This window comes from Physeter macrocephalus, chromosome 14 (assembly GCF_002837175.3).
Source record: "Physeter macrocephalus isolate SW-GA chromosome 14, ASM283717v5, whole genome shotgun sequence".
Lineage (NCBI taxonomy): Eukaryota > Metazoa > Chordata > Mammalia > Artiodactyla > Physeteridae > Physeter > Physeter macrocephalus.
This window is the reverse complement of record NC_041227.1, coordinates 34,228,371-34,245,701: the sequence shown is the minus strand read 5'-3', so window position 1 is coordinate 34,245,701 and position 17,331 is coordinate 34,228,371. Positions and strand designations below refer to the sequence as shown.

The following is a 17,331-nucleotide window of genomic DNA, read 5'->3' as shown; positions in this document are numbered from 1 at the left end:
TTAGTGGGCGGGCAACATGCTTGCTTCAGTTCTCTTAGCCTAACTGCATTAGTGAGACAAAGGTGGTTTCCTAAGTACCCGCGTTGTACAATCCTATCTAAAATAAGGATGAGCTTAAAGTCTATGTGATTTGCTTTTGTTGTGTGTGTGTGTGTGTGTGTGTGATTTGCTTTTAATAACTGCCTACAATGTTTTATTATATTCATTACCTGAGTTCTTATTATCTACTTGCAGATTTATTTGGACAAATGTTGTGTGCAATTATGTTCTTTTAGAAAATTGTCTCTTTTATGTACTTGGATGAGTAAAAAAATCATGCAAAAGCACTTATACTCCTACAACAGAAGAACAGGCCTGGCTTCCAAGTGTTGAGTTTCAATTTCTCATCTTATATTTTGTCAGGGAAATAATTATTAGTCTGTCAGGTTTGGTATCTTTTTTTTTAATGTCTGGAAAAAGAAAGCCATACTAGAGATATTGAAATTAAAACTGCCAATACCAAAATGCTGATACATTCACCTCCTGAACCATTCAGGTTTCTTAATTTTACAGGTAAACAAAATATATTGGCAAAATTGTTCCTCCTTTACTATCTGTGTCATAGGGTTGCGAACTTACTCAGGCTTGAGCTTTGGAAATAACCACACACACACACACACACACACACACACACACACACACACACACACACACAACTAACCTCGACTTCTTCACAAAGCCCCACTGACTAGATTTTTTTTTAAACTCTATTTAATTCTGTCTATTAAATTTAGTCTGGCGACAAATATGGGTTATGGGTCCTCCGGGTGAAGGAGATGCAATACATCTTCTTGTTCCTCGCTGGTCCCTGCTTGGCGTGACAGCCTCTTCTGCTACCTGGACTCGTGACCATTGAGCATTAGCTGGTCCCATCAGCCGCTGATCTTTTCAGGAAGAGGCTTCTCTGCAGTATTTTACTCCAGCCTCTTTCCTCAAGTCTTGAAAGCTATCCTTGAGACTGCCTGTCATGTCAACCATAGGCTTGTGCCTGGCACTTCCCTGTTCCTTCACTGAGATTTGGAGGAGCTTCGGGAGCCCTGCATACCACACAAAGGCCATGGAAGCCAGTAGCATTGCCTCAAGTTCATTTCCACCCACTCTGTTGTGCCATCTCTCCATGGAGGCCATGTTGGGCATAGCCGAAGCTGATGTGCAGCTGGTATTCACCAGTGTATCTATACCCATTGTTAAAATGTTGCAATATTCTCATGCTTGTTGGTTAATAGCAACTGTTTCCAGTCATTGGAGTATTATCGCCCATGACCCCAGCCCTTTACCAGGACGCCCCTTGCCTCATTAAGGATGGTAATGCCCACAGGATAACTCCAGAACAAAGCTCAACTTTATGTCTAGATTCTGATTGGTCTAGATGAATCTGGTTATTAAATATTTTTAATATTACCTCTGAACACAGATGCATGTGGCTTCTCTCCCTTGTTTGTGTGGGTATGTATGCTACTCAGATATTTCTGAAGCACACCACCATCTGCTCGGGGTGGTAGGAAATGGTGTATAATAAAGAGTTGGGGCCTGACATAAGTTACTGCTCTTTGTCCTCTTCTGCAAATAATCCTTGGCTGAAAGGGATGGACTGTAGGGCTTTCACGTCTCAGAATTGTAGACACCTTTTACAAGAGGGCAGCAAGGATTATGGACCAGTTACCATGGCCACAGGGCACCCTTCTTTCTTTTTTAATGTAATATTCTTTTCTTTTTTTGGCTGCATCTTTCAGCTTGTGGGATTTAGTTCCCCAACCAGGGATTGAATCCGGGCCCCAGCAGTGAAGGAGCCAAATCCTAACCACTGGACTGCCAGAGAATTCCCAGGGCACTCTTCTTTATACCACATGGAAATTCTGTGATCTGACACATCTGGGCTTGATTCTTGATATGCCAAAGCAATTGAAAAAAATCATCTCTCTGTTAAACCATCTTTCTCTAGCATTCCATCTGGTGCAATCCAAATTGAAGGAGTCCCATCCCAAACCACACCCCACTAGTCTTGGCCTGATTAGAGAGCAGATCATGAACAAGGAAATAGAAAAAGAAAAAAATAATAATTTCCAAAACATTACCTCCATTTCATCTGTGTTACAACTTTGATTCTGGAAACAGTTGTCTTCAGTAAGTCAATGATGGTATCAGAAGGAGCACCAATGTGTTTTCTATCACGTGATCTATTGTCCCATGTATGTATGTATATATATATGTCAATATCAGATAATATCAATCTAGTAGCATGAGTTTTTTGAGTATCTACTGTTTTCTCAGCTCTTAAAGAACACAGTGAGGCTTCATAATTAAAAGGCAGAGCTATTGCCCTGAGCAATGTCATTTCTAGCTGAGGGGAAAACTCAGCACCAGAAAACAGTTCAAGATTAAGTGAATGCTAAATTCTCTCAAATTTGGTGAGGGGAGAGATCAATATGGGCTCCTGAGAAAAATTCTGGAGGAAGTGAGAAGTGATCAGGGCCTTGAACTACCCTTAAGAATTGAATATGCTTTCCAACTAAGATTAGGGAAAAGGCAAAGATATCCCCTCTCACCACTCCTTTTCAACATCATACTAGAAGTACTAGCTAATGCAATAAAACGAGAAGGAATAAAAGGTATACATACTGGGAAATAAGAAATAAAACTATCTTTGGTCACAGGTGACATGATCATCTATTCAGAAAATCTGAAAGAATCAACAAGAAAATCTAGAGCTAATAAAGTGATTATAACACGGTTGTAGGATATCTAGTTAATATACAGAAGTCAATCACTTTTCTATGTACCAGCAATACAAGTGGAATTTGAAATTAAAAACACAATGCCGTTTACATTATCACCCTCCAAAACTAAATACTTAGGTATAAATCAAGCAAAATATGTACTACATCTATATGAGGAAAACTACAAAACTCAGATGAATAAAATTAAAAAAACTAAATAAATGGCGAGGTATTCCATTGGATAGGAAGAACTCAGTATTGTCAAGATGTTACTTCTTCCCAACTTGATCTATAGATTTAATGCAATCTCAGTCAAAATCTCAGTGAGTTATTTTGTAGATATCGACAAATTGATTCTAAAGTTTATATGGAGAGGCAAAAGACCAACATAATCATCAACACATATTGAAGAAGAAGAAGAACAAAGTGCAAGACTGACACTACCTAACTTTAGGGCTTTTAGAGACAGTATGGTATTAGCAAAGAATTGACAAATAGACCAATGAAACAGAACAGAGAGCCCAGAAGTAGACCCACATAAATAGAGTCAACTGATCTTTGACAAGGGAGTAAAGGCAGTAAAATGGAGCAAAGATGGTCTTTTCAACAAGTGGTATTGGAATAACTGGACATCCACATGCCAAAAAAAGGAATCTAGACACAGACCGTATACCCTTCACAAAAATTAACTCCATGTGGAGTTAAAAAGAGTATCTAGAAAGAGCACCTAAAAAGAGAAGAGGTGAGAGTTGGGACCCAAACTCCTGGAAGCCCCAGTATTTAAGTTGTGGGCAGCAGAGATAGAGCCAGAAAAAAAGGTTGAAAAAAGTTCAGAGAGGTATCAAGAGAATCAAGGGAGAATTTGTGCCTTAGAGACTATACCTTTGATCTATGGAAATTTTAACTTCAAATGGCCATTCTGAACCATTGCCAACCAATGCCTGAATCATTGATTTTTTTGTTTTGTTTTGTTTTCATTTAATGTATTCTGTCATCACCAATAATCCTAAGTGGCAATCCTTTTCAATGAGGCTATCTGAAGTTCATACCAGGGCACCATGAACAGAATCAAACCTCCCAGAAATAAACTGAATCATGGTCACCTAGAATATATAAACTGGCAGGGTGCCTGAGGATGAAGTATGTTCTTAAGAGTATTCTTAATGGCTCTGGGCAAGAAATTTCAGGGTGTTTTTCTTTTTGATGACCTCTAACGTAAATAACATATATGTATATTGGGTAATTAAGATGACCACCTTGTACCCCTGGTAACTAATTGCTCACACCCAGTTTCTATGCCCACATTTCCACTTACATTGATATTCACATTGGCAACTTCAATTGTCCTGAGAAAAGGAGGAAAACCAAAAGAAAAGGGGAGCCAGTACTTAAAGTGATATCTCAGCATCCTTTATAAATGGGGTCTTGCAATAATTCAAACATAGAAATGAGGTTGGTTATTTGAATCATCTCATGGTGCTTAGAAATCTAAATGTCTTCAGCGCAAAAACAACCCCTAAATTGCAGCAGTTTGTGCAAAACTCGTGTTGAGAATAGCAGTTACACTAAAGCATCGTCTCTTACACTAAATGAAAGTAGTAGGTTTGAATTTTAATGAATTTGTTTTGGGTGTATTGTAAATTTGGGGGTTTCATAATTTTTTTTTTTTTTTTTTGTGGTACGTGGGCCTCTCACTGTTGTGGCCTCTCCCATTGCAGAGCACAGGCTCCGGACGCGCAGGCCCAGCGGCCATGGCTCACGAGCCCAGCCGCTCCGCGGCACGTGGGATCCTCCCGGATCGGGGCACGAACCCGTGTCCCCTGCATCGGCAGGCGGACTCTCAACCACTGCGCCACCAGGGAAGCCCTCATAATTTTATAAAATATATCAGCAGCAGGAGTTAAACATTTGCAAGTCAATCCTGCTGGAGCCATAAGAGGTTTTTTCACTAAAATGGATTGTACCTTTCCAATAAAAGGGTCTGATAGCCCCTCCTCTGGTATTTTCAAGGCCTGTTAACAATGAGATGGCGGTTTTTTTTTTGTTTTGTTTTGTTTTTTTTTGTGGTATGCGGGCCTCCCTCTGCCGTGGCCTCTCCCGTTGCGGAGCACAGGCTCCGGACGCGCAGGCTCAGCGGCCATGGCTCACGGGCCCAGCCGCTCCGCGGCATGTGGGATCCTCCCAGACGGGGGCGCGAACCCGGTTCCCCTGCATCGGCAGGCGGACGCGCAACCACTGCGCCACCAGGGAAGCCTGGTGGTTTTGTTTTGAATCTGAAACTCTTTTTATATTTCTACATCTCAAAGCCAGTATTTTTTTTTTAATTTATTGAAGCATAGTTGATTTACAACATTGTGTTAGTTTCTGATGTACAGCAAAGTGATTCGGTTATACATATATATAAGAGTTTGCATTTGCTAATCCCAAACTCCCAGTCCCTCCCTCTCCCACCCCCACTCCCCCTTGGCAACCACCAGTCTGTTCCCTATGTCTGTGAGTCTGTTTCTGTTTCAAAGATAAGTTCATTTGTGTCATAGTTTAGATTCCACACATAAGTGATATTGTACGGTATCTGTCCTTCTCTTTCTGACTTTCTTCACTTAGTATGATAATCTCCAGGTCCGTCCATGTTGCTGCAAATGTCAGAGCCAGTATTTTTAAATTGTTAGTTTGTTGCATTCCTTTCCTTTTCAGATAAAGTTGTCTGACTTTGGTTTCTGTGCTCAAGTTTCCAAAGAGGTGCCAAAGAGGAAATCACTGGTTGGCACGCCCTACTGGATGGCACCTGAGGTGATTTCTAGGCTGCCTTATGGGACAGAGGTAAGGGAGTGATGGTCATTGTTGTGGAGTGGCAGGGTCTGGTTAGGCTCTGGGATGCAGGGGTTCTGAGCTCGTTAATGACCACAGGAGATCAGGGTGATGACTTTTAACTCCACAGTTGACCCCCATTCACTAGGCTTGTCACAGAGTAGGTTGTGGAAGAAGGGAGACTGGCCACCCCTGGGATATTGCCACAACATTGATCCAGGAGCATACTTAGGTCCCAAGTTGACAATGGGAGAGAGTCACTCAAACTATTATCTTACCCTCAGGGCCAGGCGTGCACAAAGCGAGAAAATGCAACCTGAAAAGTGGCCAGAGACACACAGATGAGTAGGTGTGATGATTCAAAGGATAGAACGTCAGAGAAATCTCCACAGGATTGGGGTTAATATTTGGATGAGAAATAATGTTTTCCTATAGGAAAAATCATATACAAATATTGCAACATATTTTAAAATATGGCAAAATGTTTGTTTCCTCTGAAAAGGAAATAATCACTCATAATCTATCTTTTAATTGTTTTTTGTTTTTTTATCAAAAAATTTTTTTGATCTTTTTTTATTGAATGAAAGATTCTTTAAATTCTACAGTGCTTTACAATTTTTTAAAGTTTCACACACATGATTTCATATAATTCCATAATAACCTTCCCTTTTAAAAAAATTCTCTATCCCTGTATTGCCCTTCCTCCTTTCCCTCTCCCCACTGGTAACCACTAGTTTGCTCTCTGTGTCCATGAGTCTGCTTCTTTTTTGCTTTATTCACTAGTTTGTTGTAGTTTTTAGATTCCACAGATAAGTGATATCATACAGTATTTGTCTTTCTCTGTCTGACTTGTTTCCCTTAGCATAATGCCCTCCAAGTCCATCCATGTTGCTGCAAATGGCAAAATTTCATTCTTTTTTATGGCTGAGTAGTATTCCATTGTATATACCACATCTTCTTTATCCATTTGTCTGTTGATGCACACTTAGATTGCTTCCATACCTGCTCATAATCTATTAAGGGACAAGGTTTGGATACATAAGACGAGGGGCCAGAAGTGGAGGAGGGACTTCTAGGGGGAGAATAGTGTTAGTAGAAGCTCTGAGACACACACACACTACACACACATACACACAGAGGCAAGGAGCTCATTTCGCCTGGGCACACAGTGTTTCCACACATTATGGTGCAGAAGGTGATCCTAAGAGAGGAGAAGCCTGCAGGTGGTGGCACAGACCAGTGAGCAAAGGAGAGTGGCAGAAGCTCAGGCGGACTCTGCTCCCTTTCCCTGGTTTACTTGCCCTTGGATGAATACTCCACTTGTTTATCTCACTGTGGTCCCAAGAGCATCAATTCTCAGTGAAGGTCACTGTGCGGGTGACAGCAGGAGTGTGAATAACTGATAAGAGGTGTAATGAGGCTGGGAGGGGGAGGCGACAGTGCCTGGGAATTTATAGCATGGCTGTGGCTCCTCCTTGTCCTGACTTCCCATTCTTTACCCAGAAAGGATAGCTTGTTGTCTCTCCCTTTCTTTCCCTCCATTCCCTGAACATGGTTTTATAGATCATGGTTTTGTGCACACTGCTTCAAAATGTTAAAACACAAAGGAAAAAAAAAATACAGGGGCAAAGAACTATTTTTTAAAATCAAATTAATAGAAGAATCAGGATATATTGTGCTGTGCAATGTAGCTCTTTGGAGTTTGTTATGAATATGCCAAAAACTTTTCTTATTTTCTTATGGTTTAACGGCAACTTTCCTCTCTGTTCATAACATAAAACTTTGGATGGTTTTCACATCTGCCCTGTAGACCATGAACCATCCAAGTTAACAGGATTAGAAGAAAGTTCTAAACTTCAGAGTGTTAAGACATTCACGTGTATCTACTTGTCAGAATCTTCGTTGAAGTTGTATTTTAAAAGTAGACGAAGACCATTAGCAAACACTTGGTCACTCAACAATTCAGCCTATAAATATGAATTGTATATTTTGAGAGGTTACAAATCCCATAGTAATTTATGAATGAGTATGAATCTATTGGGGTCCCTGACACATCCAACCTTTCAGAAGGTTCTCTTTGCCTGAGATGATCAGTGTGGTGTGCCTAACAGGTGGACATCTGGTCTCTCGGGATCATGGTGATAGAGATGATTGACGGCGAGCCCCCCTACTTCAATGAGCCTCCCCTCCAGGCCATGCGGCGGATCCGGGACAGTTTACCTCCAAGAGTGAAGGACCTGCACAAGGTGAGAAGCAGCATCCTTTGCTGAAGTTCAACATCATTCTTCGATTTTTCCATCTCTCTGTAGTTTTAAAGACTGGCATATCGCATCCAGGAGTAGATCCTGGTTTATGGGCATGGACTTTGGAATTCGAGTTGCTTGCATTCAGAGCTCTGATATTCCTGTTCACTTGCTTGGGCAAGTGAGTCAGCGCCCCCATCTCTGAAGTTCATCTCTAAAATGGGGTACACCTGCTTCTCTTTCATGGGGTTGGCTCTACTCCGCACTCCCTCCTTGAGAATCTATTGCATGCTGGGGACTGTTCTAATGGCTGGGATATAGCAGCTCAAAACCCCACATTTCCTCACTCTCATAGAGGTTGCATTCTAGTGGGGGAAGCAGTTAATAAACCACACACAGATGGATGAATAAAATAATTTCAGAGAGTGGTAGCTGCTATGAAGCAAATAGAACAATGTGATGTGATGGAAGGGGCCAGAGAGGGGGCTGGGAGCTAGTTCTGGCTGAGAGGTGAAAGAGGCCCTTTCAAGGGACTGGAGCCTGATTGGAAAGAAGGAGTAAGTTATGCAAAAAGATCTGGGAGAACAATGTCCCAGGCAGAGGGAGGAGCAGTGCGAAGACCCTCAGCCAGAGCTAAGTGGGCACGAGGAAAGGGTGAGGCATGTCAGAGGGTAAGCAGGGGCTAGATTGTGGAGGGCCAAGAGCAACATGGTTAAGGCACCAAGTAGGGTCTTTCCTGTTTTCCAAAGATTGTCAAGTAGGGCCAAGCTCAGAACATATGATGCTAAGTCAAAGAACTTCCACCGTGGGGGCCACCAGTGGGGGCAGAGCTTGCTGAGAGGTGCTGTCTCCACAGATCAGCTCTATAAATTCTGACCCCTCCCATCCGCCTCCTGACAATGAGAGAGGGAGTGAGGCTGCCTTAGGTGAGGGGATAGTTTGTAATGGTTGCTTCTCCTCTTCCCTCACCCCTAAACCTTAGGGAAGAGACCCAATAGAATCACTCATAGAGGTTGTGTGGATCTGCCAAAACGATGGGAGACTGCTTGAATTGAACAGGAGATTGAAATTTGTACTTCATTGGACTGGGTTTAAATAATAAAAAGTGGCTAAAATAGTACGGTATCAAATAGTCCCACAGCCAGTACGAAGGAGTGTGATGTTCTTCAAAGTCACAGACAAGAGCAGCTTTCATCCTAATGGTCAAAAACTGGAAACCTTCCAAGGTTGTTTCCCAAAGGGATAAGTGATATGTGGGATGATTCAGCAGTGAATACTACACAGCAATGCAAAGGAGACAGCTTTTGCCACACACATCAGGGATGCATCTCATAGACACAATGTTGAGTGAAAGCAGCCAGAGAGAGAAGGGTTGACAGCCATTGACTTCATTTCTATAAAGGACAAAAGCAGGTAAAAATTTATCTTATCAAAAGTCAGGGTAGTGGTGACCCTTTGCAGGGAGGCAGGTATTGATTGGAAGGGGGCTGGAGGGAGAGATGTTCTATATTTTGATAGGGGTGGGGAATATATAGGTGTAAATATGTGTTTAAAAAAACTACTGTAGAACATAAACTTTTTATATGCTCGAATGTATGTAAGCTATGCCTCAAAAAGTAAATTACACAAAATTAAAGGAAAAATGCTGTCTATGTCAGATATCCTTACAAAAGTTTGTTTCTCTTCAAGAAAGTGATTCCACAAAGCCTAGATGGTTTCAGTGGTTACACAAAGAAAACTCATTCCATGTTTACACCGCTGTTCGTCAAACATGTGTGGCCAGGACCTATGCACAGTAGGCACTTCATAATAGCTGCTACTGTCACTATTATACCATTATTATTTTATTTAGTAAATATTCTTTGTCATACCATCACTTACTCCTATTATTTCAGACTTGAAGAAGGTAAGGAAAACAGCATATATTAAGAAAGGCAATTCCTGCTTTTGATTCCATAACCTCTTTCTCCTCAGCTGACATTCTGGAATTTGAAGTTGTTGATAGAATGACTTTCCTGGGAATTCTCTGGGAACCCATTTTAGGGGAACTGGGTTGGGTGTCTGTGTTAGTCCTCAAGATGGTATCTTGCATTTTCACAGGTTTCTTCAGTGCTCCGGGGATTCCTAGACCTGATGTTGGTGAGGGAACCCTCTCAAAGAGCCACAGCCCAGGAACTCCTCGGACATCCATTCTTGAAATTGGCAGGTCCGCCATCTTGCATTGTTCCCCTCATGAGACAATACAGGCATCACTGAGCAGAGGATTCATAGAGGTGACAAAGCTAGATGAGGACATGAGAATAATTTAGGAGAACACAAGGAAACCAGAGAACATGTAACAGACCTGTATATTCCAGACCAGCTGATTGATGGGACGGTGTGATGACCGGCAGGGTTTGGCAGACCAGGGCATCTTCTTGTGTCTTAAACAGGCATCTCTCCGCTAACAGCTGGTGTGGTCATTTGGAACATGGCTTTAATAAGTCATTATTATATTTTTCAGCCTTTCATCCAGCAAATCAGAATGACTCAGTACAAACTCCGTTATGATATATCTTAGCCACATGCAGGGTAACGCACAGGATTTTCTATATTGAAAGAATACTTTTCTGGCAAAAAAAAGAAAGGATAACAAAAAGCACTTTTTTCTTAATGGTAGCAGTGTAATGTATTTTGCAATGAATTTGTAATTTTTCTGTACAATAGTTTTGATAATTTATAGTACTTTGATGTCACGTAGCCATTGTATCAGTTGAAGTAATACTTGTTTACTAGCAAGAGTTTGAACAAAGTCTTTCCTACTTTTTTATCCCTTTCAGAGAACCAACAATTCTTTAGGAACTTTGAATACTGAATGACTCTCAATCACCATTAGCTTTAGTAGAATATCTTTCTTATCTTAACAAGTGTCTTATGTGATGGAAGAAGACTTAAGAGTGATGGTGATGGGGGTGCACATTCCATTTATCCAGCCCAAAATAATACAGTACAATAAAATGTGAGCCACAGTATACCACCAAAAGTACTCCTTGGGAGAAAGCTAAATATTCTGAAAAATCACATTTTCCTTCAAGCCTGTTAGTAGCAAACCATCTTTTTCACAGCAGGATGTTTCCCCTAGTACCCTCTCTTAAAGGGGTACGATGTCCCCTTGGGGCCAAATTTCCCCTCCAAGGAACAATTTTAGTGCTAGGATCATTTGATGTACTTGTAGGAGGCTGTGAGCTCCACATCCTACTCCTCTGCCATCTTGATCCGACAACCCAGTGCTAGGATCATTTGGACTCCATTCCCCAAACTGAATGTTTCAAGAAGTCTGTGAGAATTCCAGTCTCACAAAGGGGAAAAAAAGAGAAGAGGGCAAGATGTTTGGTTTTGTTCGTCACTATTTTTAAAACTCTGTGTGCTAGCACCCCAAACTCTTGTCTGTAATTTACCTTCGTCGCTATTGTTTCTGTATCATACTGGAAGTCTGGATTCTAGAGAATGAATTAGGAAGCGGGGATTTTCCCGGGTGTGACCCGAATTCAGTTGTGACCATGTTCTGTGTTTCCGACATAGGAGAGTTGTGCTGCTGACTAGATCTTCTTGAATGTTGATAAACACGAATGACTACTACAATACATTTTGTGTTGCTTGTTGGATGAATTTGCATGTTAACTGTAGGCCAATATAGATTTGCCTTTAAAACTCTGGAAAAGCTACATAGTCATCATTAGTTTCTATTACTTCTGCATCCAACGAAAGCCATTTTTTACCAAACTGGAAAATCAGAGGCTTTTCTTAATTTCACATACTGTAACAAATATGAATTTAAAATTGTGAAAATGCTCTGGTTGCTCTAAGCCTAATTAAGAATGTTTGTAATTAATAGGTTGCTAATTATTTATTAAAGTTCAAAAGGAAAAAAAGGGCATAAAATGACCTTCTACTGATTAGATTTTCAGTTTTTCCCTAAACTGGAAATGCCTCATTATAAATAGGATCTATAATTTTGTTTCATAAAACACAGCAAATCAATGTTTTATGTAAAATATTAAAATATTAATATAAGTATGTATGAATTAAAATCATCTAAATCCAGAAAATGGCAGTCCTAAAAGTTCATGGAACAGATTGTATTCATTTAACCAGGACTACGTAGAAATAGGAAGGAAAGAAAAAAACTCTTTTCTTAACCAGATAAAATATTAAAAACCATTGCAGAAAATAGTGGATTTTGGATTCCAAACATTTTTGACAGTGTAATAGAAATTTTTCTGTAATTTTCTTATCACTGCCTCTTTTTTAAAGTCTTCATTGAATTTACCAAAAGTTACTGTAGCTTAAAAGGTTGTGTGAGCACTAACTATTGGCAGAAACTGCACTTGCAAATAAAAATAAATGTTTGCCTTTTTCCCATCGTGTTATTGGAAACTCTGGTAATTTCCTGAATTTGCTTCTTGAATAACAAGAATGGTGTCTTTATGATCTGGGGGAATGCAACTAGGTTGCTATAAAATTATATGTAATATCATGTTGACATGAAGCAAAGATAAATATTCCCATCCCCACAGGTTGCAAGCAGTGTAAGACTATGATGTAGATACCACTACTGAGAAAAAAAATATTAAATCCTGGAAGGCCAAATTCAAGGAAAGCCAGATTCATGGCTGAAGATTCCTACTCTGCTGTTCCAAAGATGCTGAAATGATCTGAATGCTTTTACCCACGAAAGATATAAAAAGAAGATTGTTCTGGATTAGAGAAGCTCTCTGGTAGACTGGAAGAAAGTGTTGGGCCCCCTCCTCCTGTTTGGGTGACAAGGGAGACATTAACATTTATCCCATGAAGTTGAGTGATACTGGTAAATAAAGAGTTCATTTCTCATCTGGAAATTTCAGAAAGTGAAAACCCTCAGGTAATAGCCTGAGATAGCAGGATGAGACCTCCTAATAGTAGTATATTGTGTGCCAGGGAAGAGAAAGATGAAGGCAACCTTCCCCGGGCAGGTCCCTGAAGCCACTGGAAGGCACAGAAGAATACACCAATTTCTTCTGCTTACGATGGTGCATAGAGAGAGAGCAGGGAACATGGCAACCACTTAACTAAGTAATGGGGTGGTGCCCAACTTGAAGAGTGCATTGGAGGTATGCACCATGGGGGAAAGCAAAGGGAAATATGGCTGCTTTTGTACAGTGGGCAGGGTCAGGGATGAGCTGAACCTTACTCTAACAACCACATATATCATCTACACCATGACCACTTTAAAAGCAGAGGCTGTAGTCTTCAGGTGGACACAAATGAAACTCAGGCATCTCCTCTTCCTCAACAGCATTTCCAAGGAAGCTGACTGCAGCCAGCTGGGTTACTGGAATCTCCCTTCCCCACAGCTCCCCATAGGTTTGAGCCAGGAGTTAGTCTGAGACTCCATGATTTGAGGGAGGGACTCAGAAGAAAGAAAGGGAGGATAAGAAAGCACACCTTGTCCCCTGCCACTGACTATCCACTCTACTTCTTTCTCTCTGATACAAGTTTAGCTCAAGCAAAGGGGAGGGGATTTATTTTGATTTTGAATGAGATTGATTTTTTTTAATGGATTAGGCAGATGGAATCAGTCTGAGTTATGGTTGTGTCCCCATTACCCACTGGGACGAACACAGTAGCAATTACTAGAAAAATAAAATCATTCCATGAAGTTATCAACTCAATGAGTTCAGACTCATTGGGCAAACCAATCGAGTGAATGTTCCTGTGTCATCAAAGAAACGGTAATGAGATTTGAGGCAGAGAAACGATTGATTTGGTCTGAAGCAGCTACAAAATGTACAAGCAGGAGCAGTTCTGTGAAAGTGACACGATATAGTACAAATCCAAATTGTGCAGCAAACCCATCAACTTAAGCCTTGAAATGTGTGCATTTTGAGTTAAGTGAATAGATGACCTTAGTGTGGGTTCTGCCAAAAGGAGAACCTAAGACAGACACACAAGTCCTTCCTGGAAGATGATCCCAGGAAGCTCATTCAACATGGCAGAGTAGAGACATGAGATCAAGAGGGATAGAAATTTGAAAAAAAGGTGTGTATTAATGAATGGGTCACCACTATGGGTGCCTGGGGCTCAGTTCCACTGGACACCTTCTGGGAGAGATGCTCCAGAATCGTCCTTCTAGCAGTGAAGTGGCTGGGGTATTTATCCACCATCTCCTATCCCTGGTTTGTTGAGAGTTGCTCCTTCTAGGGCATCATCCCCCAGAACGTCCATCTTGCCCTGTACATGGGCAAAGTTTGTTCCCTCCAACTAAGAGGGAGGGAGACACGGGGAGCCATGGACATGTACAGAAACTGTCAGCAAATGAGCTCCAGGAAGGACTGAGGGAACATGGTGGGACCCCAGCAATGTCTCCTACATAAATAGATCTGATGAAGGATAAAAAGGGGACTTGACAAAGTCTGAGGGTTCCTGATTTCTGAATCAAAATATACTGTTTTAGAAACAAAGGGATTCCTTATCCTGAAAGGTTTGCCCACATAGCAACTGCTTTGATAATTATGCCTCATCATCATTGGCAGCATTTTGAAAAAACATTAAAGCTAGAAAGGACTTCAAGGTCACATATGGTCCACCTTAACTGAGCTTACCCAAGTCGCCAACAACTTGTTCAATGACAGCATATGAATCATGATACCTGAATATACCACACACACACACACACACACACACACACACACACACACACACACACACACACACAGAGTTCTATTCCATGAGGGCAGGGATTCTTACGTATTTCGTTCACTGATGTGTCCCCAGCACCCAGACCAGGGTCTATAAAACACAAGATCGGTGCTAACAAATACTTATCTCATTTGTCACATAAGCCTTTGTGACCTTCCCCAGAAGACAACCTGACAGGTTCCATCAGTTTAAATGACAACTGAAGTAGCCATCGGCCCTGGAGTTCTTAGCCTTATTTTGCACCCTGGACCCTCTTGGCTGTCTGACGCCTATGGGGTCCTCAGAAAAATGTTTTAAAATGCATAAAGTAAAATACATAGGCTTACAAAGGAAACCAATTAAAACATAGTTTTCAAAATATATATTTTAATGTTATGGTTATAATGCATTAAATAACAAGATCTGTGATGGGTGTGATAACTGCTATAATTTCCAATAAGGAATATAAATGATTTTTGGAGGTATCTGCAACAAGTATAATGTGGTAATTTCTGCTGATGACCTATACCTAGGTCCTGGTTATACTACAGTGGTTTGGTGCCTATGTTCATAATTGAAGGAGATGTTACCTTTCATTTGAGGTTAGTCAGACTGAAGGTGTAATTTTTTCTCATGCAAATTCATGGACTCCAACCATCTCCCCGACACCCCCAAACTGACAACCTCCTGAGCAGTTCACTGGGCTGGGGATGGAGAGAATCCTTGCATAAAAACATACTCTGAATTCAAAATAAACTGACACAGAAAACTGGACGCCAGATTAAAAAAAAAACAAACAAACCCTGCATTAGTCTTTTTGGGTCTTTCATGAACATGTATGGCAGGTAAAATTTGGACCCACATTTTAAGAAGGATGCTAGAAAAAATATCATTAGTAATACCTCTTATGGAGCATTTCCAGTATGCCAGGCGCTGTGCTAGGGACTTAAATGTACTATCATGCATCCTCAAATAACTTTGCAAGGAGAGGACAGTGAACTCCATTTTCAGATGAGAAAATGAGCACAGAGAAGCCCAGTAATTTGGCTAATGTTGCAGGTAGGCTGATAGCAAAAGCTTTTTTAACCAGAAGTTGTCATACTGCTAAATCAGAATTATCTGGAGAGAGCAAGTAGTCAGAATACCAATTCTAGGGTCTCACCATAGAGATTCTCAATCATTGGGTTGATGCCTAGAACTGACATTTTTCAACGACCCCCTGAGATGATGCTGATACAGGCTGCTTGCAAACTGCAATTTGAGACACACATTGAAAGCTGTGTCTGTCTGGTTCAGGTTGCTTGGGTGTTTGTTCCAGGGAGGTGTTTGTGCCCAGTGCTGGTTTGGACTGCCCTCCCCTGTAAACAACCCCAGTGCACGCATTGCCTGCTACCTCCACCAGACGCTGCAGGTCATTCCTTCCATCTTCCTCCCACTTCTCCAACCTCATATCTCTGCTGTCTCCCCCATCCATGCGGCTTTGACAAGTCTTTGTTAATGGAAACATTAGAATTGGTGAGAAAAGAGTGGTTATAGTTTAGAGGGCTTTGTTGGGGTGGGGAACAGTCTTCCCTGTTCTCTGAGGCAGCTTCACTGGGAGCTATTTGCCGAAAATGGGGGAACCCTGCAAAGAACCACGCTCAGAATTGAAATCAAACTCCTCCTTCCCCCAAAGAAACATGCATATGATTCATCCAGCCTGGCTTTTCCAGGCCAGCAGAGCAGCAACCAGACACAGCATCCTTTTGTGCCCAGAGGCATTTGTGTTTAAAACTCCAGTAAAAAAGCAAAATGACAGTTAAAAGGGTAATTGAGCATCTGTGGATTATCTGTTTTCTTTCCCATCTCTGAGCTCAGGAGACAATGCAAATAGATGAGCCACCCCCCAGTTTGTTCCTGCTGCAGGAGCCTCCGTGAAATTCAGGACAATGGTAATGAACATGAGTCATCCCTCTGGACACCTTGCCTTGTCCACCCATAGACCACTGGCCCTGTCCTCATCAGGAGGTCCCCTTTTATTCTGCTTAGTTGATGATGAAGATAAAAAAGGGCTAAGAAAAATAAGGCAAGGTTCAAAGAAATTAGGCTGAACTTGAGACCTAATTTTAGGACTGCTAAATAAAATGCCATGATTAATAATAACAATAACAGCCGTTGTAATGAGGCGTTTTATACGTACTGCATATCACAGGTGGGAAAAAAAAATCACTCTTAATTTTGAGAATTAAGAAATTTGGATTCTAGAAACATTTAATTAGCTTAGACACAGGGACGTAGCCATATGGCAACACTTTGTAAAGCGCCAGGGCACTTTTCTGTTTAGAATGACGTGTGTGTGTGTGTGTGTGTGTGTGTGTGTACACGCATGTATGCGTGTGTGTTTTCTTGTCTGTTCTCCCCCTATAGACTCCCAGTTGTCGTTTACTACTGTACACCCAGCACTGAGCCTGCTCTCAGTAGGTGCTCAAAAACTGTTCGTTGAATGAATGAATGACAATTCCAAAAATAGTAATGAGTGCACAGGGACGTAGCCATATGGCAACACTTTGTAAAGCGCCAGGGCACATTTCTGTTTAGAATGACGTGTGTGTGTGTGTGTGTGTGTGTGTGTGTGTGTGTGTACACGCATGTATGCGTGTGTGTTTTCTTGTCTGTTCTCCCCCTATAGACTCCCAGTTGTCGTTTACTACTGTACACCCAGCACTGAGCCTGCTCTCAGTAGGTGCTCAAAAACTGTTCGTTGAATGAATGAATGACAATTCCAAAAATAGTAATGAGTGCTGTCTTGTGAAAGCAAAATTTAAAAAAAAGATGAATTTACTTTTGTA

The 17,331-nt window shown here is 41.2% G+C and overlaps 1 protein-coding gene across 1 annotated transcript in view; it reads left to right on the top strand.

Moving 5' to 3' along the window:
- The window catches only part of PAK5 (p21 (RAC1) activated kinase 5), a 101,963-nt gene extending 91,900 nt beyond the window's left edge, over positions 1 to 10,063 (top strand). The window contains exons 6-8 of the mRNA XM_007109076.2: positions 5,451 to 5,576; positions 7,676 to 7,810; positions 9,908 to 10,063. Of these exons, the coding sequence (XP_007109138.1) occupies positions 5,451 to 5,576; positions 7,676 to 7,810; positions 9,908 to 10,063 (417 nt within the window). The remainder of the gene's footprint in view (positions 1 to 5,450; positions 5,577 to 7,675; positions 7,811 to 9,907) is intronic.
- The last annotated feature ends 7,268 nt before the right edge of the window (positions 10,064 to 17,331 follow it).